The sequence below is a fragment of the Amphibalanus amphitrite genome, unplaced genomic scaffold (genome assembly GCF_019059575.1).
Source record: "Amphibalanus amphitrite isolate SeventyFive unplaced genomic scaffold, NRLGWU_Aamphi_draft 000417F_arrow, whole genome shotgun sequence".
In the NCBI taxonomy this organism is placed as follows: Eukaryota; Metazoa; Arthropoda; class Thecostraca; order Balanomorpha; family Balanidae; genus Amphibalanus; species Amphibalanus amphitrite.
Window position 1 is genome coordinate 127871 of NW_024881911.1, and position 24051 is coordinate 151921.

At 51.2% G+C, this 24051-nt stretch overlaps 5 protein-coding genes across 22 annotated transcripts in view; 2 read left to right on the forward strand and 3 right to left on the reverse strand.

Moving 5' to 3' along the window:
- The window catches only part of LOC122390976 (tripartite motif-containing protein 2-like), a 22250-nt gene extending 17457 nt beyond the window's left edge, over nt 1-4793 (forward strand). For both annotated transcript variants that reach the window (XM_043384450.1, XM_043384452.1), the window contains exons 5-10: nt 160-327; nt 1267-1407; nt 1910-2017; nt 2525-3566; nt 3840-3925; nt 4242-4793. In XM_043384450.1, coding sequence (XP_043240385.1) covers nt 160-327; nt 1267-1407; nt 1910-2017; nt 2525-3566; nt 3840-3925; nt 4242-4394 — 1698 coding nt within the window. In that variant the 3' untranslated portion in view covers nt 4395-4793. The remainder of the gene's footprint in view (nt 1-159; nt 328-1266; nt 1408-1909; nt 2018-2524; nt 3567-3839; nt 3926-4241) is intronic.
- A 407-nt stretch (nt 4794-5200) lies between these two features.
- Nucleotides 5201-9593, reverse strand: LOC122390977 (probable serine hydrolase). Of its 5 annotated transcripts, XM_043384453.1 has the most exons (5): nt 9432-9537; nt 8974-8994; nt 8168-8302; nt 7873-8004; nt 5201-7027 (listed from the first exon to the last, which is right to left on the reverse strand). In XM_043384453.1, exons 3-5 carry the CDS (start codon nt 8292-8294, stop codon nt 6264-6266), a joined length of 1023 nt encoding a protein of 340 aa, XP_043240388.1. In that variant the 5' UTR covers nt 8295-8302; nt 8974-8994; nt 9432-9537; the 3' UTR covers nt 5201-6263. The 5 variants fall into 5 exon arrangements, with proteins under 5 accessions (XP_043240388.1, XP_043240392.1, XP_043240389.1 ...); XM_043384457.1 differs by lacking the exons at nt 8974-8994; nt 9432-9537 and adding an exon at nt 9548-9593; XM_043384454.1 differs by lacking the exon at nt 8974-8994 and having other exon boundaries at nt 5210-7027; nt 9504-9538.
- LOC122390980 (ribonuclease P protein subunit p25-like protein) lies at nt 8206-16851 on the forward strand. 5 transcript variants are annotated; one of them, XM_043384467.1, is made up of 5 exons: nt 8206-8228; nt 10651-10969; nt 11371-11490; nt 11746-11913; nt 16591-16851. In XM_043384467.1, exons 2-4 carry the CDS (start codon nt 10695-10697, stop codon nt 11906-11908), a joined length of 558 nt encoding a protein of 185 aa, XP_043240402.1. In that variant the 5' UTR covers nt 8206-8228; nt 10651-10694; the 3' UTR covers nt 11909-11913; nt 16591-16851. The 5 variants fall into 5 exon arrangements, with proteins under 5 accessions (XP_043240402.1, XP_043240398.1, XP_043240399.1 ...); XM_043384463.1 differs by lacking the exon at nt 8206-8228 and adding an exon at nt 9857-9990; XM_043384464.1 differs by lacking the exon at nt 8206-8228 and adding an exon at nt 9897-10380.
- On the reverse strand, nt 11952-16583 carry LOC122390975 (uncharacterized protein K02A2.6-like). The gene is made up of 2 exons (XM_043384449.1): nt 15474-16583; nt 11952-14955 (listed from the first exon to the last, which is right to left on the reverse strand). The coding sequence occupies exons 1-2, from the start codon at nt 15567-15569 to the stop codon at nt 12223-12225; spliced, it is 2829 nt and encodes a 942-aa protein (XP_043240384.1). The 5' UTR covers nt 15570-16583; the 3' UTR covers nt 11952-12222.
- Nucleotides 16733-21959, reverse strand: LOC122390981 (MOB kinase activator-like 4). 9 transcript variants are annotated; one of them, XM_043384473.1, is made up of 7 exons: nt 21065-21090; nt 19925-20104; nt 19684-19765; nt 18807-18970; nt 18373-18582; nt 18048-18159; nt 16733-17386 (listed from the first exon to the last, which is right to left on the reverse strand). In XM_043384473.1, the coding sequence occupies exons 3-7, from the start codon at nt 19732-19734 to the stop codon at nt 17264-17266; spliced, it is 660 nt and encodes a 219-aa protein (XP_043240408.1). In that variant the 5' UTR covers nt 19735-19765; nt 19925-20104; nt 21065-21090; the 3' UTR covers nt 16733-17263. The 9 variants fall into 9 exon arrangements, with proteins under 9 accessions (XP_043240408.1, XP_043240412.1, XP_043240406.1 ...); XM_043384477.1 differs by lacking the exons at nt 19925-20104; nt 21065-21090 and adding an exon at nt 21938-21959; XM_043384471.1 differs by lacking the exon at nt 19925-20104 and having other exon boundaries at nt 21084-21116.
- Nucleotides 21960-24051: the final 2092 nt, after the last annotated feature.

Genomic DNA, 24051 nt, shown 5'->3' on the forward strand with positions numbered 1-24051 from the left:
GACACTGTTTTGCCGTGACTACAGAGGCACAGGACCTGCCTGTTTTATATCTAACTAATTGTTCTGCTGTGACCACTCAGAACCTGCTGTTCTGTGAGACTGACACCGTGTTCTGTGACCACAGGACCTGTTCTATGACTCGTTCTGTGGTGATTACAGGACCTGCTGTTCTGTGAGACCTGCGACACGGTGTTCTGTGCGCTGTGCACGGAAACGGGCCACGGCGGCCTCAGTGACTCCTGCGAACACACCATCGTACCATTCTCCATAGCCATCAAACGGATGTCGGAAATACTCCTCTACAAGGCAAACGAGTGCATCTCAAAGGTCAGTCAGCTCGGAGAGACAGATCGACTCAGCTTTGTGAGAGCTTATTGGAGCAACTGTAGTGTTAACTTTCTTGTATTACCACTCAGGAATGTCCGGATAATACGCTCATTTCGTTTTCACCCATGACATGCTCTTTTCCTATCAGACCATACTACCATGGCTTAGAACAGCTGAAGCATGTTTGCTGCGACACACCTGTGTATCCTGTCTCTAGACAGCTTGATCTGGTGTTACAGCTCCAAAAGGTTCATCTGACGGTCACGATTTAACCCGCGCCGGGCCGGGGGGAGGGGTGTTTGAACACCCCCCTGCGGTTTTTAGCACACCTGCTCATGCATCTTTTCCACACATGTTGTGAAAATTTCAGACCCAGGGCTTTCAATGTCAGGTCAGCAGGTAAGGTCAAGTGACCTCACCTCAGAAAAAGTTTGAATCCTCGTCATAGCTACACCGACAAAACGATCGCCTCGAAACTTCCAGCGATTGATAAGAGTAACAGTATGTACAAAATGTATATCTCTGGAGTTTTGATATCGGTGACATAAGGTCAGGTCAGTTTTGCGACCTCTCCGTTATAAGTCAATGGGAGAAAATTGAAATGCGCCTAGTTTGGACGAATGATGTTAAAAACCCTCACAAACATCGGTTTATAGGTAAACATGACACACTGAATCGGAAAAATGCACCTGTGAGTTGTGACCCCTCTGTGTGCCCCTGAGGTTAAGAGGTATTTGTTGAGGTATCGCCCCCCCCCCCCCCTGGCCAGGCGCGGAAGTCGCGGAGCACCGGCCCGACGCGGGTTAAGAGGTATGTTGTTTAACGCTCATTTGGCACTCCCCACCTGTCTGACCTATGTCGGGTAAGTTGCAGTCCTGTCTTAAAGTCATGTTGTGTGTCGTTCGTGCGTCCGTAATGCTAACGGTCTGCCTATTTCAGCTGGACCGTGCCAAGACGGCGGTGCAGGCCGAGATCCACGAGCTGGAGCACGGCGTGGACGCCACGTTCGAGCAGATCAGCACCTCGTTCCAGGAGGTGATCGACAGCCTCGAGCGGCGGCGGGCACAGCTGCTCAGTCAGGTGAGTCGAGTGGAGGGTCCAGCAGCTGCTGAGTCAGGTGAGTTCCGTGGAGAGTCCAGCAGCTACTTAGTCAGGTGAGTCGCAGCGGGTGCAGCTGCTCAATTAGGTGAACCGAGTGGACCACTCAGCCACACTGAGCGTAAGCAGAGCGGTGAGCCAAACCAAGTGAGCTGAGACGGGCGCCGGTGTCGAATGGATGGTTTAAGGCGCAATTTGTGATAAAAACTATATCGATTCCTCGATTATTGTTTTCTCTCTAATCAACTGTTATATCCTGCTGCTACCGTAGGACCAAAATGGACTCAAACTTCATATTCTTTACCTTCCATATTTATGTTGTCGGGCAGATTGACTTATAGGACCTGGTTTCGTCATGGAACTCATCAGTTTCATTGGGGCCCAGAGTGGCTTCCGTTTCTGTCACAGCTGCTTGCCTTTTCAGCCCGCGTGTTCAGTCTTCTACTGAGACGTGGTCCTTAGTGACGCTGTTCTTTGTCTTCAGGTGAAGGAGACCCGTGACGAGAAGAAGACTGTGCTGGAGGACCAGTTGCGGCTGATCGACTCGGAGCGCAGCAAGGTGCAGAGCCAGTGCGACGGGCTGCAGTACCAGGTCAGTACCAGTACCTGTCCCACGGGTCAGTACCAGGTCAGTGTTGGGTCAGTGGGCTAAAACACCAGGCGCAGAGCCAGTGCGACGGGCTGCAGTACCAGGTCAGTACCAGTACCTGTCCCACGGGTCAGTACCAGGTCAGTGCTGGGCCAGTGGGCCGCAATATCAGGTCAGAGCCAATGCGACGGGCTGCAGTACCAGGTTAGTACCAGTTACAGGGTTACTTGGCGGCGCTGAGTTTACGGATCAGAGCCAGCTTGCGACGGGCAGCAGTACCAGGTCAGTAGAAGGCTAGTACCGAGCCAGTTAGTCGGTTGACAAGGCTAGTGGTCGTTAAATGTCACATTGCGGACGATGCGTCGTTGTTCGCAGCTATTTTATCGTCCCGTAAGCGACCTATCCTGCTAGGACATTCAGTCCTGACTATTACGTGCATTACATCGCTCGTGGAGCGTCCATTGACCTGTGATTTCTCCACTCCACTGATATATTTTTCTCTTGTCTCAGGTTCAAGTCCGGAACATCACACGTCAGATCAGTGAGCTCAATCAGAAGCTCGACTCTGTGAGTCGCCTGAGCGAGCCCCGAGAGAATGGCTTTGTACGCTACGAGTACCAGCACAACTCGAGTCCCGGTGACCTGGCGGCGGCTCTGGCCGCGTTCGGCCGGGTGCGCACCTCGCGCACGTTCCCGGGCCTGTGTCAGCTGGGAGAGGTGCACGCGGCCGCCCACCTGCGGGCCACGGTCCGTCTCACAGCGCTCGACTACCACGGCGAGCGGCAGACGGCCGGCGGCGACCCGTTCACGGCGCGGCTCACCGATCCGGACGGCCAGGAGTCAGCCGTGCGCATCACGGACCTGCAGGACGGCACGTACCAGCTGACGTTCCGGCCGCGGCGCGCCGGGCCGCACGCGCTCGACGTGCGCCTGTTCGGCCGGCCGGTGGCGCGCGCGCCGCTCCAGTTCGACGTGTCGCAGCACAACGACCCGGTGCGCTGTGTGGGCGCCCGCGGCGACGGCGACGACCAGCTCTGCCAGCCGGTGGGAGTGGCCGTCGCCTCCGACGGCTCCGTGTACGTCACTGACACGGGCAACTCGCGCGTCAAGGTGCTGGACCGGGAGCTGCGCGTGACGCAGCACATCCTCGGCTCGGGTCTGGAGGAGCGCGGTGCCACCGGTATCGCCGTCACCGAGACGGGCTCGCTGGTGCTGGTCAACTGGCGCTCCCGGCAGCTGACCGAGGTAATGCCCGACGGCCGGCTGGTCAGCCAGTTCAGCCACGACGCGCTGCAGGCGCCCATCGACGTGGCCGTGTCCCGGGCCGGAGAACTGCTGGTGGCCGACAACGGGCTGGATCAGGTGCTGGTGTTCAGCAGGGACGGCCAGCTGCTGCGAACTGTCGGCGAGCGCGGCCAGCGGCCCGGCCAGTTCCGGCTGCTGTCGGCCGTGTGCGTGGCGCCCGACGGCTGTCTGGTGGCGGCCGACTCTCGGATCCAGGTGTTCTCTGAGCAGGGCCAGCTGCTGCGGGAGATGATCGCCGAGCCGAGCGGTGAGTGGACGACGACCGCGCCGCGAGAGCAGTTTAGAACCAATCTTCTGGCTGCTGAGCATTATTGGACTTTGTGTGGTGTGCATTTTTACATTTCTAATTTCCAATGTAAAAATCAGTGATAGCGCTGAAAGCATCATCCACCTAGTGACCTAAGTAATCAGTGAAGATAGGTATGGAGCAGCTAATGGGCAAAACAACTATAGGTGATATGCTGATGACTGATGTACGGTAATGGTATTGTTTATAAATGTGCAATATGCTGTGTTGCAGTTCGCGGGTATTACGGCGGCGTGACCTGTGACCTCCTCGGCAACGTACTGGCCACAAGGACCGAGAAGTCTCGGCATTACGTACAGGTAAGCCACACGAGCATGCACAATCACATGAACTCGGCAGCTCGCACCAGCCAGTCTGCTGTGTCAGCGGAGAGCGGAATTACTATAACGGAATGGATTTGCTCAACAAACATCTCATGAAAACTGGCGTGTTTGGAACCCTGACCAAACTGACAAATATGTTCATCGCCCACGCCCCTTGTGTACCGGCTCTTCGTCTGTACGCCCTCTAGTGGCGACCCCCGTCCGTCCGTCTGCTAGTGCCCGCTCCCCTCCCGTCCCCCGGTGGCCTTCCGCCCGTCTCGTCTCTCACTAACATCCCTGGCCTGCCCATCAGGTGTTCTCCCTGGACACGGGTAAGCTGCAGTTCTGGATCGACTCGGACGGCAGCCGGCTGCGGCGGCCGGCCGGTCTCGCCTGCTCCGACGACGGCTCCGTGCTGGTAGTCGACCTCGGCAACAACTGCCTCAAGCAGTACCGCTACCTGTGACTGGGCGAGCCCGGCGCGCCGCCGCCGCCGCCGCCGCCGCCGCCGGACCGCTGCCCGCCGCCCATCCTCGGTCTAGTCTCCAGCGTACTTAACTGTGCCTGTTTCCTGTAGAGGCGGCGCCGCGCCGCGCCGCCCCGACTCTGGTGACGACAGCTTTAACGTCGGCCGCTGGCGCGACGGCGTCGCCGGGCGGCCGGCCGCTCTGTACTTACTGGCGGTGCCGGACCGCGCACCGCCCGCCACCAACAGCCATCGAACTGCACGCCACGTTGTGTTTGTATGTTGTGTATACTGTATACTGTTCATTTCATGATCCGGTGGATGTTTGATATAGCCATTCTGTTTTCTGTACGTGCGGCAATGTGAGATTGGACGCAAATAGACTATGCGCATTATGAAGGCGGTCGGATTTCGAGTGCTCTACTGGGGCGGCGGGGTGGTGAAGGACGGTCTGGGTGCAGCAGAGATAACCCATCGTTTGGGAGAGGATGGTCTCACTCTCGACTGGGCTGGGGCCGTGGGTTTTTGGAACACTGACTCGCGGGCCACTAACTGCTGGGCTTGAGTTATTCGCAGGCAGGATTATGGCCCACGCCCCCACTGCAGTTACCTCGGTAAAATTGATGCAATTGACGATCACAGTTCACATTTTGCACGATTTGTCGTTATTACGCCAGCGGTCGTGACTTCATTCGGGAATCAATGGGCATCTAAACTGGATATACCAGGTGGGCACTCAGTTTGGCACAGAGTGCCACTGGAAAACCTCTGAGCAGATACTCGTGGGACAATGAAATAAGCAAGGCATCATGCTGGCCGTGACACTTCACGTGATATATTGGACCACAGCTACACATACGGTTGGCACAGAACCACATTGATAAATATTCCATTGTGCTTCGACTTTTGTGAGACATAACGACATGGAAAACATGTACCGAGGTAAAAGGATAATTAATCAGAACACATGCTGCTTGGCTGATGCTGATGGACTTTGTCACGAAAGTATATAATAAAACACTGGGAAGGAAAAAGTACTTTTAAACGGGCCGTTTAGCGGCGTGAGGGGCTTGCCAAGGCCGCAAGTCCAAAATACTCGAAACTCCTGATTTTCACATCGCAATCTGTTCGACTCTAAGCTCCCTGAAAATGACCCAGGAATGCACAGGGACTCCATGCATACTATAACTGATAGCCATGTCTGAACTGGGAGACACGTAACACGGAGATGCCGGGTGACCCGTCTCAAATGGCACACGTAAAATGCGCCCATCTAACCTGACATCTTCACAAGACGCAAATCTAGCGCGTCATACACCATCACAGAACAGTGGTCCGTGGGTGAACACAGAACGATAATAAAACAGACCGAACGAAACGAACAGCGTCCGTCGAAAAACAGTCGTGCCCGCGCATCCACCGAAACCTACGCCTAATGTGACTGACCAACAGTCGATCGCGGTGACGACTGTACGTAAAAATGTTGTGTCATCATGAACATACGATTTACAATAGTGACAACTCACTAACGTATGGTGTGGTCTGAAATTAACATCAATTCAAGCGGTACAGCGCGGCGGTGCGATTCGGAGCACACTATCGCCATCCGATCACGAGGGAAGTTCGTAACCATTACAAGCTATGTTCGTCCATTACTTGATAAAAGGCCGTGCGGTGTGCGGTCCTTAAATCTAGTCCCTGATGGCGCAGCATTACACAATCGAGCAGCGTGCGATAAGTATAACCATCTAGAGTCATCTTCATATAAAGAGGCTCGAGCGTGTCACGCACAACGAGCGAGTCACGACGAACTTCTATTGGTGCCTATCGGGCCGCCAGAGCGACCGGCCCATGTCAGCTGCCCACTCGTCAGAGCCCGCTGCGGCCGGTCGCTGCCGCCGTCGTCACCGCCGCCGTGTCCGGCTCGGCCGTCAGGAACTCGTTGATGATGGGCAGCACGCGCTCCGGGTGTGTCAGGTGCACGTGGTGTCCGCCGGGCAGCCGCTCCAGGCGCAGCTCGGGCACCGCCTGCCGGTACGTCTGGATCGCCTCGGCCTCCTCCTCCGCCGAGATCCACGTGCCGCCCTGTTCGGCCAGCACCAGCAGCAGCCGACAGCGCAGACGGCTGGCGAACTCGCGCCAACCCACAAAGTCCATCGACTGGAAGGTGCGCGTGCGCAGCCGCAGGTCGTAGGTGGACTCGTAGAGGCCCGTGTCGGGGTTGCGGCGCGCGCCCCTGGCCAGCAGCGCGTCGGCGGCCGTCGCGTCCACGTCCCCGCCCAGCACGCTGATCAGCCGCTGCTGTAGCGCCTCGTACGTGTACTGCGGCCTCTCGTTGGTGGTCATTTTCCTCTGTACCTCCAGGTAGGAGAGGACGGCCTCGCGCGCGTTGGCCGGGTGCTGCTCCACCGGCCGCGTTATGAACTTCACCAGGTCGAGGATGGTGAGTGAGGCCACGTCCTCTGGGAAGCAGGCGGCATACAGCACGCCCACACCACTGCCCATGCTGTGACCCATGATGGAGAACCGGCTCCAGCCGTAGTGGTCGCGTACCATGCGGACCACGTAGGTGCCCAGTGCGATGGCGCTGCCGATCATCGGTCCGGGAGGCAGGTGACTGGACCGACCGTGACCTGTCGGAGCGCGGAGAGGTCACAGGTGGGACATAACGCACAGAGCGGTCACCAAAACAGCAGAGAGCGGTCACTGCTAGGGCATCTTTACACAACACAGACTAGTCGAGGAATGATCGGCATCGTCCAACAAACGGCATCCCTTTTTATGTACTTAAAGGGACCCTCCCACCTTCAAAAAAGTTAATGAATTGGCATGAAAGTGATGTCGCTCGGTTCAGAAAGAGCAAAAACGAATATCTACCAAATTTCATCGAAAAATATTCACCGGTTTTCAAGATATTAGACTTTTACTTTTGTTTACTTTTTGGGATCTCCGCTGTTCCTAGCGACTTCATTTGAAAGTGCGGCATTTGTTGCGCGCAACGCAGCATATACCACCGCGTGCTACAAAACGTTTTAGTCAAACATTTAAAAATCGTTAGATATCTGTGATGACGTCACACATTCAGAGGGGTATTCCTATGCATTAGCCCCTCTGAATCAAAATGCTGCAATTTTGAAATTCAATATTTCCGATTTAAGGCATTTCTCGATGTTGTGAGTGCCGAAACCGGTAATTGTGAGCCAGGGACCCCATTTTGGCTATCTCAACTTAAATCTAATTTTATGGTGGGAGGGTCCCTTTAATAGTGTATACGTCAGTCACGAAAGACATAGACTAAAAACGAAAACGCACAAAAAACATCAACAAAAGATAGGTATACACACAAGAGCTTCCTAGAAAGCTGTTAGCATAAGGTGGGAATCTAAATAACGCATCGTTGGGTACAGTGCGGTGATAGGCCGCGGTTGTCGGCTGTGACCGTTCTGCCGACAGTGCCGACCGCGCGACGGGCGCTCACCGGGCAGGTCGATGTTGACGCAGCGGTAAGTGGGCGGCAGGTGCGTCTGGATGGCCTCATAGGTGCCACAGTTGTCGAGCCAGCCGTGCAGCATCAGCAGCGGCCGGCCGTCGGCAGGACCGCTCTCCCGACCTGCCGGCCGAGGTGGAGCCAGATAAAACATGCCAGCCATAAATCGATCAAATCAAACCAATCCTGTGACTTTTGCATTTAGAGCTTAACAATAATCACTCAGTGTAAGCAAAGTGAGTCACATATTGAACCTGTTACTAACAGGTATGCAACGATATCTCACCTGCAATGTGGCCCCAAGGCACTGGTATTTCAATTTCTCGAATGGTACTCATCCTTCTAATGTAAGTTTTAATTTGCAGTGTGCGTACAGGTGCAAGCCTGTAGAAGCCGTTAAACAAATAGTGCATTAAATATCCTGTAAAAGAGAAGCAGAGTTGGAAATAGAGCAATGCCCTAAAACAGAATCCACATCACACAAAAGGTTGAGGCCAACAGAAGACCATTTAAAATGTTCAACAAGTTCTATGATAAACCGACCCTTAACTAAGCATTCAGCCGCATGCCATTGACATTTTACCACATTATTTCCAAAACTAAGCACTGTAGGGTGACACCTGAATCAGCGTGGAAGGGTGTCGCCAAGAAACATCAGAAGCAGCTCTGAAATTTCAAATTTAATGTCACCTGACTTGTCAGGGTTTATGCCTTGCTTGTCAGCATCAGGTAAAGGCCAAAATCAGGGATCTTCACATTTTGATTTAGGGCTCCAGTGAATGCAGTGTCACAGATAAGGGGTCAAGTTTTGGCTTGAACACTAACAAGAGGTTTCTGAAGCTACTCCAGCAGTGTTGATGTCATTTAAGGAAGTATTTAGCAAGGTTCGTGCCAGAGGAACTGACATGCCAGTGAGTTGTGAAAATTTAACTTGAAGTGAAATAGGTCCCCTCACCTTCTTATCAGATACCTAACAAAAAAATTGTACATTCAATGGGGGTATATCCCATTTTATAATAAGAAAAGTAGGCTGCCTTCTATAGGTAAATTGAAATTGGAATAGGAATACTATAGCGGCAGCATGGAGAGCACCTTCTATTCGTTGATTCTTAAAGGAAATAGTTCACTTTTAACATGGGGTTTGTAACTGGAATAGCAGTTTTGTTGCTTGCGCTGAGACTAGCACAAATCAGAAGCTTTTACGGCCCAACGATCACCCTAGACGAAGATATTCCATTTTTTGTTTCGAAAAGAGTGCCTTGCAGAGGAATGCGTGCCTTGCTGAGGAATGCAGTCACGTCATCGTCAGCCAATCAGAATGCTGCTTACAGCCGATGGGTTTGTCCTACGCAATATGATTGGTCAACGCGTAATAAGCTTCCGCGTCAAACATTATTTTATATAGAATATAGTTCTTCTTATACTAAAATATAGAAAATAATCTTTTTTTTTACAAAAACGTTTGGTTTTATTTTCTGATCATTTTGAGCATAAAAAACATAAATCCATAGCAAAATACTAATTTCAGGAAAGTGAACTATTTCCTTTAACCGTCTCGCGTGTTAGCACCAGGGTACACTAGGGCCAAAAATAAAGCACTTCAATGCAATTCAACTTCGCACGATGAAGAACAATTGGCCATCGATGATGCAGCCAAGATGGGTACCTAGCCTATAAGAAACGGTGCGATGCAGCAGTCACCGTGATGCAGCAAATCAAGTAACCAAAAAGTTCCTCTTCAAACAGGAGCCCCATATGATATATGCAAGTAAATAAAAAGAGTTTTACCCAAAATCTATCCTAGGGTGCCATTCATCAGCCAGTCTTAGCTCAGCTACATTTTAGCCAAAAAATTATATTTTTCATTGCTTGTTTCATTGCTTTTTTGTCTAATCCGACGTCAGATATTCCTATTGCTGTGTTTTAGATGTTGTGGTTTTGAATGAAGCAGGCGCGCTATTATTGTAGCTATGCATGAGACCATTGAGACGTATCGTGATCGTACGAGACGCCCACAGCAGCGCGCGCGCGTTGGGTGCTTGAGAGGCAGTTAATTATTGATTTGAAATAATTTATGAGAGGAGTTGGAGAGGTGATCTCTGATTGAAGGTACTGTGAACGGTTAAGGGTAAAATTATAGGAATATAATGTTAAGTGTAGTGGCTGACAAAAACACTATGCAGGAAACTCCAAAAAAATGAGTGACTCTCGTGGCTTTTGGTGCGAGATGATATCTTTTGGTTCTAACGGACCATCTCGGCTGGCTGTCCTGTCAATTACCACCCAGGTTTTTCTTTGATATAAGTATACTATTGGGCACAAGCTGCAGGGGGTGGTCTCGTGAGTCGTGAGGACAGGCAAATTGAATAGGTAGGTATCTAATCACGGACCGGGAGCAACTAGCAATAATAGCTATTCATTCTGTGAATTTTCTTAAGATGTCAGATTGTCTGCAACTACAGCCAGCTACATTTTTTAGTGCTACTTTTCACAGCTAAGGTAGGTAGCAGTGTAGTATAGGTACCTGCTATAACTACACGCATCCGTGATCGGTGTACATGGTATTAACGATACAATGTCCAGGTGCTATTTATGTTTCAAATGATGTTCTATGTGCCTCTCTAATCAGCTCTGCAATTATTATTCCAGTATGCAAAGGTGATCAAGATTATTCTAATGTTTTTACTGTTTTTGACATCTTTAAAGATGAAATTCAAAATGTGCCATATATGAGCCAGAGCCTCACACATCAATTTATCACATTCCCAGTTCCCAGAGGTCAGAGATCAGTACACCGAGGTTGGCACGCGGATATGGAGCACTACCGTCGCGCCGAGGTGGTGGAGCAGCCGCTGGAGCCCGCCCAGCTGCCGTTCCGCCATCTCCCCGACGACCTCGTCTGGATGAAGGTCAAGGCCACCAGCCGAGTGGCCAACATGGTCGGCTACGTGCAGACCCAGCTGAAGACGCACGACCACGTGTTGTGGAGCGGCCGCGGCCAGGCCGTCTGCAAGGCGATCCAGAGCGCCGAGCTGCTGAAAAAGGCCGTCGGCGAGCTACACCAGGAGACACACTGCTGTTACCACAGGTTAGTATCGTGACTTCTGGTGAGGGACTGACTGGGATCGGGACTTAGAACGATTTCCATTGAATGTCAATTATCTCAATCATTAAATTATTTGTCTGTCCTAAAATATTCGCCGAAAACCTTGTGGAGGTTCACTGTTCATCCCCCCCCCCCATCTGTTGCTGTTCTGTTGCTGCCAGCTGTTGTTTGGCACCATGCCAGCGTCTGCTCTTTCATTAAAAAGATGCCGAACTGCCACGTTACTGCCATTAATAATACGAAGATGATGGACAAAAGTTAATCGTTTGGGATAAACGATAAATGTCGGCCTCCCAAAGCAGCATCATTGCAGCATTACCGTTTGATCTAGTGTGGACGGCGACGTTCAAACACGCCGTATAACCGTACATTTTGTTTCACAGATCTACAGAAGTCTGGAAGCCAAAGGAAAATGAAGCGCTTGACACGTTGAAGGTTAATAAGGACATTCCAGCAATTCACATACTGCTATCCAAAACTCCACTTAACCCAGATAGCCCCAGGTATGTCATCACCCATCATTGCTTTATTATTCATACTTTCTGAACACGTAAGCTAACAGGATTTCCTTTAACACGATTGTAAGAAGTTCTCACACTCTGGAAGCTGGTGCAGCAAACTTTCAGGATTAATTTTGTGTCCTTTTGCATCAGTAGTGTGTGGGCACTGTGCGCTGACCGCCGCTGCACTAGACGTTGACCGCTGCATCAGTGGTGTGCGCACTGCGCGCTGACCAGTGACCACCGTCTCGCTGGCAGCTACCAGCCGCCGCACCAGACGGCGCCCTTCTGGTCGGCGGCCGGAGCCGAGGAGACCACGACACAGACCAAGAAGCCCAACCGGACAACACAGGAGGCGGCCGGCGGCGGCGACACCAGCCTGAAGAAGCGCCGGCGCAGAGGGCCGCCGGGAGCGCGGTGACAGTGACAGCTGTTGTGTTCTCGCGTATCAAGCAACAGCTCACTTTTCTTCCTGCTTCCTCGTGTATTCATTGTAACGCGCAATTCCCCCAATACCAACTCAGTGCCGCACCATTCTCCTATCTCCGGCCAACAGCTGATCGCAGTCAGCTGCTCCTGACCCCTAGTGCCATCTAGCGCAGCTGATCGCCATCAGCCGGTGCACACTGCCGGTGCCAGTGCCATCTATCGGCAAACCCAACATCGTCCCCCTCTGAAATATACAATGCATAGGTACAGTACAGAACGCAGCGCAGAACAAACACATACAGTCGCTCAGTGATAAGTCAGCCTATCGGGCTCCCGTCTGCTACGCTCCGGGTACCGACGAACTGGAGGCACCGCCACCGTCTCCGCCCGGCTCGGCCCTCCCACGTCTACAGGCCACAGAACATCTGCATCCTCATTTGCTGGTAAGGACCGCGCAGTCACTAGTCGCCGGGCATGCACCCGCTGACCGTCCGACAACTGATAGCTCACTGGCCCTGTGCGCCGCACCACACGAAGGACCTCACCATACACACGCGCCTTGGCTACCGGATCTCTCACACGCACCAAATCTCCGACTTCCCATGTGGGTAACAGAGTTCGCCGACAACGTGCATTGTGCCTGTTTACATACCGGCTTTGATATGCATTCACACGATCCCGCACGCGAGCGTCGTTCACATGTTCAGCAGGCACTACACTCGAGTCTACACGCGTACGCATTCGTCTGCCCCCACGCATCGCCTCGAATGGCGAAATACCAGTAGCAGAATGAGGCGTGCTCCTGTACACCTGAAGGAATGATCGGACATGAGCAGCCCTTGGCTTTCCCATCAGGCGTGCCGTCGCCACAGACTCCTTGATAGTGCGATTTAATCTCTCGACCATCCCACATGTCTGCGGTGAGTAGGTAGAGCTACGTGCATATGTAATATTGTAAGAACGCAACCAGTCCTGAAACTCCTTAGAGCAAAACTGAGGTCCATTATCTGTCTGGAGCTTGGAAGGTACTCCTTCCCGTGAGAACACGGCTTCTAGAAACTCAATCACCTGGGTAGATTTCACCTCGGAAACAAACGCCACTTCAGGCCAACGACTATACACATCGACTAGAACCAGACCAAAACGCTCACTAGCTGGACCGGGCAGGGGTCCAATGATATCACACTCTAGGTGCTGCCACGGCCCGGGCGGTAGAGGTATTGCCTGCAGAGGAGGACTACAGGGCACTGCCGACTTTGAATGAACCGCACAAAGCTGGCAAGACCGCAGCGCCTCATCAACCTCCCGGCTAGCACCCGGCCACCAGTACCTGTCACGTAATCTACGTTTAGTTCGCACCAAGCCCTGATGCGTCTCGTGGGCGAGCTGCACCACACGACGTCGCAAAGTCGTCGGCACAACCAGTCTGTCACCACAAAAGATCAGCGAACCCTGGCAACTCAACTCCATTCTAACCGAAAAGTATGGCTGCAGCTCGGGTTCTGCCGAGCATCGGCGAGGCCATCGCCCTGACTGTATATGACCTCTAAGCAACTGAAAAGTACTATCATCTGCACTATACTGTCGCCATTCAGACTCTGATATGGCGTTAGGAGCACCATTGTCACTGTACAGCGCTGCTATCTCAATACTATCGTCATCCTCCCACTCAGAGTCCCTAACAGGTAGGCGGGACAGACCATCCGCCACGCCGTTCTGGGCCGATCGCACATACTCAGTGTCAAAACTGTACGCCAGAAGCCTCGCTTCCCAGCGCGCGATACGTCTCCCTGCACGTGTTGAACCTTTGGGCCCAAATATCGTACACAACGCCTGGTTATCTGTACGAAGTAGAAAACGGCGTCCCCAGAGAAACGTGTGCCATTTCTCTACCGCCCATACACAACATAAGGCTTCCTTCTCCACTGTGCTGTACGACCGCTCCGCTGCAGAGAGCGAACGTGAAGCGTAAGCGACCACACGCTCCTCACGACCCTTGAACTGACTAATGTAAGCCCCGAGGCCTACGTCACTTGCATCAGTAGTGACTACAGTAGGTAAGCTCGGATCAAAAAGTGCTAATGATGGGGACCTAATCACCGCCTGTTTGACCTCACTGACCAGTCTAGACAGATCAGTGGACCACTCGAATGGTTCCCGCTGGACCGCTCGCCGTAGCGGTTCGACCATCGTGGAAAACTGCGGTACGAATTTAGAGTAGAACCCGACAGCGCCAAGGAATGACTGCAGTTTGGCAGCACTGTCTGGCTCTGGTGCCTCAGTCAGTGGAGCAAGACGCTCAGGGTCCAGTTCAACCCTGCCTTGAGAGACGATGAAGCCCAAAAAATGAATGCTCCTAGCACTCTGCACGCACTTCGCATGGTTCACTTGTACGTTATGTCGCCTGAAAACCTCCAGCACCTGCGCTACTCGGCGATCGTGCTCTACTTGAGTCGCAGCATGAACTACTACGTCATCAAGGTAGACCTCTACTCCATCTATACCGCGGAGCATATCGTTCATGATCCCCTGGAATGCCGGTCCACTGGACGCGAGACCAAATGGACACCTCACGTACCTAAACAGCCCTTCGTGCGTGATAAATGCCGTCAGATCCCGCGACCTTGGGTGTAATTCCACCTGATGGTACGCATCCTTTAAATCGAATACTGAGTACACAGCAGACCCATGAAGACGCGAGAGCACATCATCCATATGTGGGATCGGATACGCATCAGTAATGACAGCACGGTTGACCTGTCGCATGTCAACACAAATCCGAATAGACCCATTTCTTTTCTTTCCCACTACAATCGGAGAGACCCAAGAACTCGCATGTATACGCTCTATCACCCCTTGTGATTCTAGTTCTCTGAGACGAGCACTAACCTCATCACGAACCGAGAGAGGAAGGCGCCTCAGGCCCTGTCGTACAGGTGGAATCGTCGGGTCGATCGTGACCTCATGCTGGTACCCACTGATCGGTGAGCTGACACTGTCTCTGTGAGCCGGCTCGGCTGTCTGACTGGAAACTCCACTCTGTTTTGCAGACACAGCACACACTTCAGTATCTACGATATTGACACCAAACTCTCTCATAAGGTCAAGTCCCATCAACGGCCTACCATGTGGCACCACATACACTTTCACCATCTTTGTGACGTCACGGCAAGTTACATTTACACTGCATGTACCCAGCACCTGCAAGTATGCACCTCCATATGACCTTAGTGGGGTGTCACTCCTCTCCAGCAAGGCATCCTTGACCAGGAATTTAGGTACCACAGACACTGGAGACCCTGTGTCCACTACCATTTCACCTGACCTGCCCTCAACAGACACTGGTATTGTCAGCTGTCCCCTCTTTGTAGCACATATAGACATAAGTGTCACTGCATTTACACCAGCCACTGTTCGACGACCTCGACAGACACCTGCCAGATGATTACGCTTCCCACAGTTCTGACAGATGTGCCCCCTAGCAGGACAAGCGGGGGACTTAGCATAGTGTCCCAACTGCCCACAGCAAAAACAAGTGGGTTCCCTCTCCCTCAAACCTGGCTGAGTAGCAGGCAGAGTAGATCTAGTAGCACTAGCGGGCTGATTTGCTGTAGAAGCTGCCTGCCTGGGCGGTGCTCGTGCCGGCTGGGCATGGAGCCCAGGTCCAGGCCGTCTCGCTGAAGCAGCTGGATGCACTGGCCCAGCTCGGGCACCTGGACCGGAACCACCCCGTCGACCACCAGGTTGCTGGAGAAGCCGAACTTCTGCAGGAGACCTGTGCTGCAACGCCTGGGCCTCCCTGTCAGCTGTTTCGACTGTTTCCGCCAGCTGCAGAGTTTTGGTAAGAGTCAAATCACTCTCCATCAGCAAGCGTTGACGTAGCTTGCCAGATACTGTTTTCTCCACGACTTGATCACGGATAAATTCATCAGTTTTGTCACCATAGTCACAGGACACAGCCATTTGTCGTAGTACACTGACCCACTGGGCTGTGCTCTCAGAACTCAACTGACCTCTGCTGCGGAACCGATAACGTTCTGCCACTATATTTGTCTTGGGCACAAAGAACTCTTGCAGCTTCCTTTTCGTATAAGCCATTTCAGTTTCATTCTCTGTTTTTACCAGTTCAGGCAAATTCTGGTAAATCCGTTGGCCCTCAAGGCCTAAGCAGTGCAGTAAAATGGCTTTCTGGCGCCCTGGGGGAAAGGTATCACCCCCCATTGCAAGAAGGTAATTATCAAAAGCAGCTATCCACTGCACCCAGGGCACTCGCGGCTCACCTGGGGTGGGCAAGAAGGCAGGTGGGGCGCCAGCCAGTAGATCCATATCAATATTCGCACCGAAAAATACAGATCTTGAGAAGCAGGAGAAATATCAAGGCACACCAGCAGAAAGTAGTGCCACAGTAAAGCAAAGGCAGTTCGATCACTCGTCGCCACTTTTGTTGTGTTCTCGCGTATCAAGCAACAGCTCACTTTTCTTCCTGCTTCCTCGTGTATTCATTGTAACGCGCAATTCCCCCAATACCAACTCAGTGCCGCACCATTCTCCTATCTCCGGCCAACAGCTGATCGCAGTCAGCTGCTCCTGACCCCTAGTGCCATCTAGCGCAGCTGATCGCCATCAGCCGGTGCACACTGCCGGTGCCAGTGCCATCTATCGGCAAACCCAACAACAGCTGCTCCCGAGGGTGACGGGACAGAGCAGAGGGCCGTCTGCCGGGCCGAGCGGCGGCGCGCCGGTCGACCGCAGCCCGGATGGTTGGACGATCGGGGTGGGGGCTGCCAAACGACTGCCGACAATACCACAAACTGGCGACTGTCTTTGTATTTATTGGCGATAGAAGCCACGAGTGAAAAGGATCTTATGTTCGCAGATGCACAGAAGTGATACGAAATGACAAGGTGTGTTCAATAAACGATGAAGTAATTTTTAGCGACGCGCTTAGAACAGAAGATGGCAGTTCACGAATAGGTTGGGAGTTGGGACCACACTTTGCCCAGTCTAAGACGACATACCACATATCAACCAAGTACAAACCACATAAAACCCCGACAAGATGCTCACAATCATTCAATCTCGCTCTTCAACGATCGCAATGCCGCTGGTAATATAATTCATACGCCGGAATCGACTTGGCTCGTCACTAGAGCCGGGGAGAGCCCACCTTTTCCGAGTCCGATCGGGCGGCCCGTCTGCAACACTGTCGGTTGCACTGAGGCCAGGGTCGCGATACCGCCGGTCACACCTCTGCCGGCACCAGATCAGCCGACACGGGAGCAGGTCAGCGGCCCACATCCCGTCACCAGCGGCGCGAGGAGCGCCTCCGCCGTCCAATTACACCGCCTCACGCCTCCGACTCCTCAGCGGGCGCCTGGTCCTCCAGGATGGGCACGTTGAGATTCTCCTTGGTCATCAGGCCGTACTTGGTTACGAACGTCGTGAAGCGGCGGCACAGGTGCGTCTCGCTCTGTAACGTCGGGTATGCCGTCAACATCAGTCCCGGGGGGAGGGAGACGACAACTCAAGAAAATGACTGGCGTATGTCATTGCTGTGGACGGTCGGAGAACGAGAAATATGCCGATAAATATTGAGTCTATTTTGCATTCGGTAAGTATCACCCGGTTTTTGCTGTGTCAAGGAACCCCAGAGTAGGAACACTATGCAAAGTCGCCGGCAGTACTGGGCAGGAAAATCATTTCAAATGTATAAAATCGTACTAATTAGATAGATCTTCGAAATTTAGAGAGGTGTTTTAAACACAAAAGCAATAAAATCGAAATCGCTAGCAACAGTCAAACCGTGATTTACAAATTGCAGATGACAAACTATAATGTTTTCCTGTCGTCGGAACCCGTAAAATTACTGTAATTACTGTACAAATAACATATGTATTATGTATTTGTTGCTGATCATAAGTGGCACGAGTGATCCTTACACGCACTCTGTATATTAGAAAGTTAGGAATGCTTCTCAGAGAAGTAAAAAAAAAAAGAAAACAATGTAGGGCAATTATTTCTGAAGCGATAAAAATATGTATGGTACACGCTAATGCTATTTGTAATCCGTTTGACAGCAGTGTTTGACAATATTGCGACGAGTTGCGTTCAGTTAGTTGGCGGTTCGTTACCTCGAACTCGTCGAAGAGCTGCCGGTGGTGGAAGTAGGCGTGCGCGAAGATCCGGTACACCCGGCGGCAGACGGAGCCCAGCTTTGACACGGACGACTCGCGGATGCTTACCCTGCCGCAACAGACCGGGGGATCGGATAGGTCATACCAGACGCTCACACCATAACCACAGACAAGCACTGAAAGCTCGTCTTTGTACTGAAAGCGATAACACCGAACACGTTATCGGTCAATTTCCGGTGTCACCCGAAGTAATCTCCAGCGTACTGGTAACTCGGCTGTAACGCCCGTTAGCAGCTGTTTCCGGGGCGCCCCGGTCACCCACCTGCTCGGGAAGTACTTGTTGCTGTTGAGCAGGCAGGCGGCGCCGTCGAGCGTGTGGCGCGTGTAGTCGATCGCCGAGCACTCCTTAGGTGTCTTGTGCGCTGCGCAGAGGAAGATCCACTGCTCGGTGGCCGTCATCTGGGTGCATGTGTCCGGCTGACAGCCGAGCTGCAGCTTCACCGCCAGACCGTTCAGCTCCATACAAAACTGCCTGAGGAGGCGCGCAACACGCTGTCATACGGCTGAATCGTAGGTGCGAGAAACGGGCTAAAAACATCGAAAAAGGGATCAGACACCGAGGACGAGCCGCAGCCCGTCGTCGATTTTTACGGTAGCATTACCAATGTTTGTCGCATGGGGGAAGTCGGAGCCATAGCACTCGGCATTGGGCCGACAGCCCGGCCCCGCGCGGCCGGTCGGTGCCTGCCGACTGACCTGAGGTGTTCGTACTTCCAGACGCCCTCGTCCTGCTGCTCGGGAGCCGTCAGAATGGCATCGACGGCGGCCGGGTTTCTGCGCACCATCTGCTGGATAAACTGCTGCACGGCCAGCGTGCTGTCCATCTCCTCAAACAACTCATCCGGCCAGCCGTAAAAGTCCTGTGGAAATCCAGAGCAGGGAAATGAACAGCCTATTCAGATCCGCTTGACACCTGATTTCAGAAAGCAGGTATCAAAGGACCCTCAAAGCAGAGTATAACTTTGACTTTCCTACTGCTGGGATATGGTACAAATGGTCAGCTCTATTCCCAGTAAAAAAGATACCCATTCAAATTAGTGCAAGCAAAAGATGCATTCCAACACATTAGCTATTGAAGCTCCAGAAGCATTATGTTGAAAGTTTCAGATTATCTGCTTTGGCAACTGCTTTACAAAACTGCTACTAAAATGATGTTTTACATTACATGTTACTTTTTCCTCCTTCACTGCAGCATCAACTTCACATGCCTTGTGCATGTGAGTGCACATATCAAGCTGACAATATCAGGCATCCAATGTCAAACAGCACTTTATTATTCTTCTAGGATGATAAACTAAATTTTATGACGATTTCTCAGACCATTTTATGACAAAAAAATTATTATGACAAAAAGTCAGAAAACAGTAGCAACTAAAATGATTCTATTCTATAAGCCTTCATATCTAGTGATTCAACCAAGTCTTTAAACCCAATTTAAAGATTGGCACTTAAAAATTATTAAACTTTCTATTTAAACAGATTCCTCATGGCACAGATGCAACTACTGACAAAAAAGTGTTATCTAGTTGTTTGTATCTATCAGATGAGTGAACTGTACTACACAAAAACTTACTGCTTGTTTGGTTCCAGGTCGATTCCTTCTGATGATTGGTGCCTCAGTCATAGTGATAAGATCCTAACAATATGATCTGAAACTTTTGCACAGGTGTCAGCACATTTGGCATTATTACCCATTCCAAAATCAGTTCACTCTATCAAAATATCAACCAAAGGCAACTCATTTGTTATATATTTTGGTGGGATGTGGGCGCTGATCAGCCATCATTTTTGATCAGCACACTGCCAACCTGCACCTTCTGAAATTACTTAGCTTCCTTGGCTTCTCATGTCAGAATTCATGGTGCATGCTGTGAGACATAGCAACGAGAGGCTAACTTCTGCCAGAAAATAACTAACACTTGCAGGGAAACTAGCAGCATGCTAATACAGATTAACAAAAAACAGTGCTCTGGTGCTTCCCTGTAGTAACACATCTGCCAATATGAATAGGTAGGGAATGAGGCCCTTCTCCAAATATGAGATATTGTTGATCATCATCATTATAACACATCAACGTTACATACCTACAGTAAAGTTTATAGGGTCAGGATGTGAAACATATCCATAACAAATTCACTTGGTTCCTGAAATATATCTGGATCACAAGATTTAGCATCACATACTGAAATGTTATGCCTTTAATCTTAACTTGTCTGCAGTATTATTGAAATTCACTGCCATAATACATATCAATATTGATATCGCAGAAGATCCTGATCCTACACTCTGCAGCAAGCCCTTAAAGTGACCATCCCACCTTAACATTGGTTTTGAGTTGAGATAGCCAAAGTGGTGGCCATGGCCTGCAAATACCGGTTTGGGCACTCACAACATCAAAAAATGTTTTAATTCGGAGATATGGAATTTCAAACTTGCAGTTTCGGATTCTAAGGGGCTAATGCATTGGGATGCCCCCTTAGAATTTGTGACATCAGCGGTGATCTAACGATTTTAAAACCTTATACTAACATCTTTGAGAAGCAGTGGTGGATATATGCTATTTGCACGCAACATCTGCCACAAACGCCGCACTTCCAAAATGAAGTCGCTAGGAACAGCGGAGCTCCCAAAAAGTAAACAAAAGTAAAAGTCTAATATCTTGAAAACCAGTGAATATTTTCCGGTGAATTTTGGTAGATATTTGTTTTTGCTCTTTCTGAACCGAGCGATATCACTTTCATGCCAATTCATTAACTTTTTTGAAGGTGGGAGGGTCCCTTTAAAGCATTTCAACAAAGAATGAGATTAATATGTCCTAATGCCCCAATACCGAAACAGACAATGTAGACCTATATTTAGCTATATACCCTGATATTTAGGGTCAACTTGTTTATATAGCCTTGGGTCAACTTTACTTTAAAATGGAAGAAAATGCTCTTAAAAATAAACTCAACCCAGCAGCAGCAAACACACCACAAACGTCTCAGGCCACACCGAAAATGTAACAAAACAAATGATCAAGGACAAAGGAAACAAAAAGATTATTTCACTGCCAACTTTACAGCTGACCTATTACTCAACTACTAGGCTGAGGAAAAAATGACACAAGTAGGTAGGTATTGCAGCATTGCCAGCATATGATATAATCTTAAGGGAAATCTGGAATATTCTGACCTCATGTGACCTGCATAGCCTTAAGAAGTAAGCCGAATTCGCCAACCCTATTGGTTTGCTACAGGGGGCGTCGAAGTCTAGTATGAAAATCTGGCAATCCCCGGCGTGATGTAACGTCGGGGATGACCGACGGCACCTGGCAGTGAAAGATACGGCAGAACAGCTATTTTTGAAAAATGATTAAAAATACTTGTGTGCTGTTATGACACATAAAACACTTATGTGTCATAAAACACTTATCAGCATGTTCCTCATAATGTGTAGCGCTATGATTTGTATCGGAATTGTTTATGCATAGCTGTGATTTGTATCGGAATTGTGTCGCGTCAGCCAGGGGCGTCGCCACGGATTTTTGACTGGGGGGGGGACGGATTGGCTGACTAAAAACCCAAAAGTTAGTTAGTTTACCGCACAATTTCAGGCCTATGCACTACTTGTAACGCATACACAATACACATGTTCTCATGTTCTCGCGTGGATGCGTTATTAGTCACACTCTTTTCTAACTCTGCATGAATTGGCGGCGCGAAGCGCCGCGAAAATTGGCAAAAACTCTCGGCAAAACAGTCCCAAAGCGCATAAATTTTGCATCCCGCGTAATAAGTTTGATACCAGGACAGTTAGGGTCTGGTCACCAAGTCCAGCAGCCCTGCCTCTAAAAAAATCGTGTGGTCCACTGTAAACCGGATACAGATAGGTACAGCTTTTTTCCAACTTCTGTGCAGTGTAGCTGCAGGACTGCGGGGTCGGAGTCGACTTCGGTCGTAGTCGACGGTTTTGGTCGGATACGGAGTTGGAGTCACCAAAATCGTAACAGACTTCAACTCTGAAGTCAGAGTCAACGTCATCCCCGAGGATGGGTCGAATAAGAGCTGGAGATTCTGTTGGCTGTGATGATTGTAGGGGTCATGGTAAGACCAATGTAGGGGCATACTGAGCATTACGTCCTCCTGGGCTCTCTCAGACCAGGACGAGGTCCTCTCACCCTCAAGCATCAAGCGTTCAAACTAAGCATCACATCACATTTTTTTCACTCCGATGCGGGCCGAAGGAATCCCGTGGTCGGAGATGGAGTGGGGACTCCGAGCGTTTTTTTTTTAAGCCGGAGTCGGAGTTACCAAAATCATCTACTCCGCAGCCCTGTAAGCAAGGGTACAGTGTCAGCAATTCACAGGTTCAACTTGTATACGAGTAGGTATCCGCAATTTCATCCCAAAACGACAATACACCAATGTCGTAGGTCACTTTTTAAATCATTCATGGGGATATTTTTGCGGGGGACGTCCCCCCGGATTCCTCGACTGGGGGGACGCGTCCCCCCCGTCCCCCCCCCCGGTTTCGACGCCCATGGCGTCAGCGGCCACCGGGTCGGCACAGACGGCACAGTGCAGACTGGCTGTGAGCCGGCGGCCCGGCGCTAGCGTGTGCTGCGCATTGTTTTTGTGCGGGTTAAGGAGGCGCATAGGAGGCCAGCGAGGCCGGAACCGTGCGCCGCCGTCAACCGATTGGTTTAGCCTCGGACCGGCTGACGGGGGCGTATCCGCCTCGAGCTGGTATGTAAGGCGGCGTGGAAGCAAACGGGGGCTTAGTGCCTGCAACCCGAAGTGGTGGCAACACTGGGCACCCGACCGCTCTTCACGCTACTGGCATCTGGCTCGAGGTAGGTTCCGACCCCGCAGGGATTGTCGCGGGCTCACGGACATCCCTTAGCTAGGTTAGGAGCATCCGGGAGGAGGGTTAGGTTAATTCGCGTGGCGTAGGGTAGCGTTAGGGTAAAGAGTCATGGTTTACGAATATATCACTCGGCAGTCTTTTATCTTGATTTCGGCAATTTGATTAATGTGAATAAATGAATCGATAGCGTCTTTTGATAATATGAGATGAGTCGAAGGAGAACGGAGTTTGAGCGGAGTCAGATTCATTCGGTACCTTAGTTAGTCATCATGGCTCAGGAGCTTAGCTCCAAACCCACGAGGGTTCGCTACCAACCGCGTGTGCCCCAAAATGGCGGAGTTATTCACCTGAACCACGATGCATAGTTTAGTTCAATTAGTGTAGAGGACAGTGGCCCGGGTGGCAGACGGGTAAAAGGCTGGGAGACGTCCCGGCCGACCACTGATCCCCTCTGCGAAAGATGAGGGCACTGAGGGTGTTGGGAAGTTGCGACATTATTGAGCTGTGCAAAGGCTCACTTATAATGTCATAGGTAAGTGACCTGATCAGGATCTGACCAGGATCTGACCTAAAAATGTGCTAAAAATGTGGTTGAATCACATGAGCTCACTGAGGTCATCATATTTGAAACCACGTTGGGTCTTTCTCCATCAATGGCCAGGCAATAGGCATGTCAATGTGTGCCTGCGCCAGGGCATATAAAAAAACGACCTGATAAATTCGACACCAGTCTGGTCAAGCGTCTCCAGTGGCGATCATACCGGGACGCATGGGGCTGCGGACGCGGCATAGCCGGACTGTAGGGGCCCGTGTCGTCCGGAACGGTAAAGATTCGGTCCGGGCCGTAACTACACGACGGCCGCAGTCAGGCACGCGCCATCGATCCGGGCCGCACCGACCGAGGTTGCAGCGTCGATCGCACCGCGGTAACAGTGAACTTGGAGCGCGTGTTGCCCGGCGCCAGCCCGGCCAACAAACCACTCGACCGAGCCAGCGGTACCTCCGCCGCCGTTCGGCTCTATACCAGGATCCTATACGGTTCTCATACACATGTTCGAAGACTCATTGGCGGCGGAACGGGGAGGGCACCGGG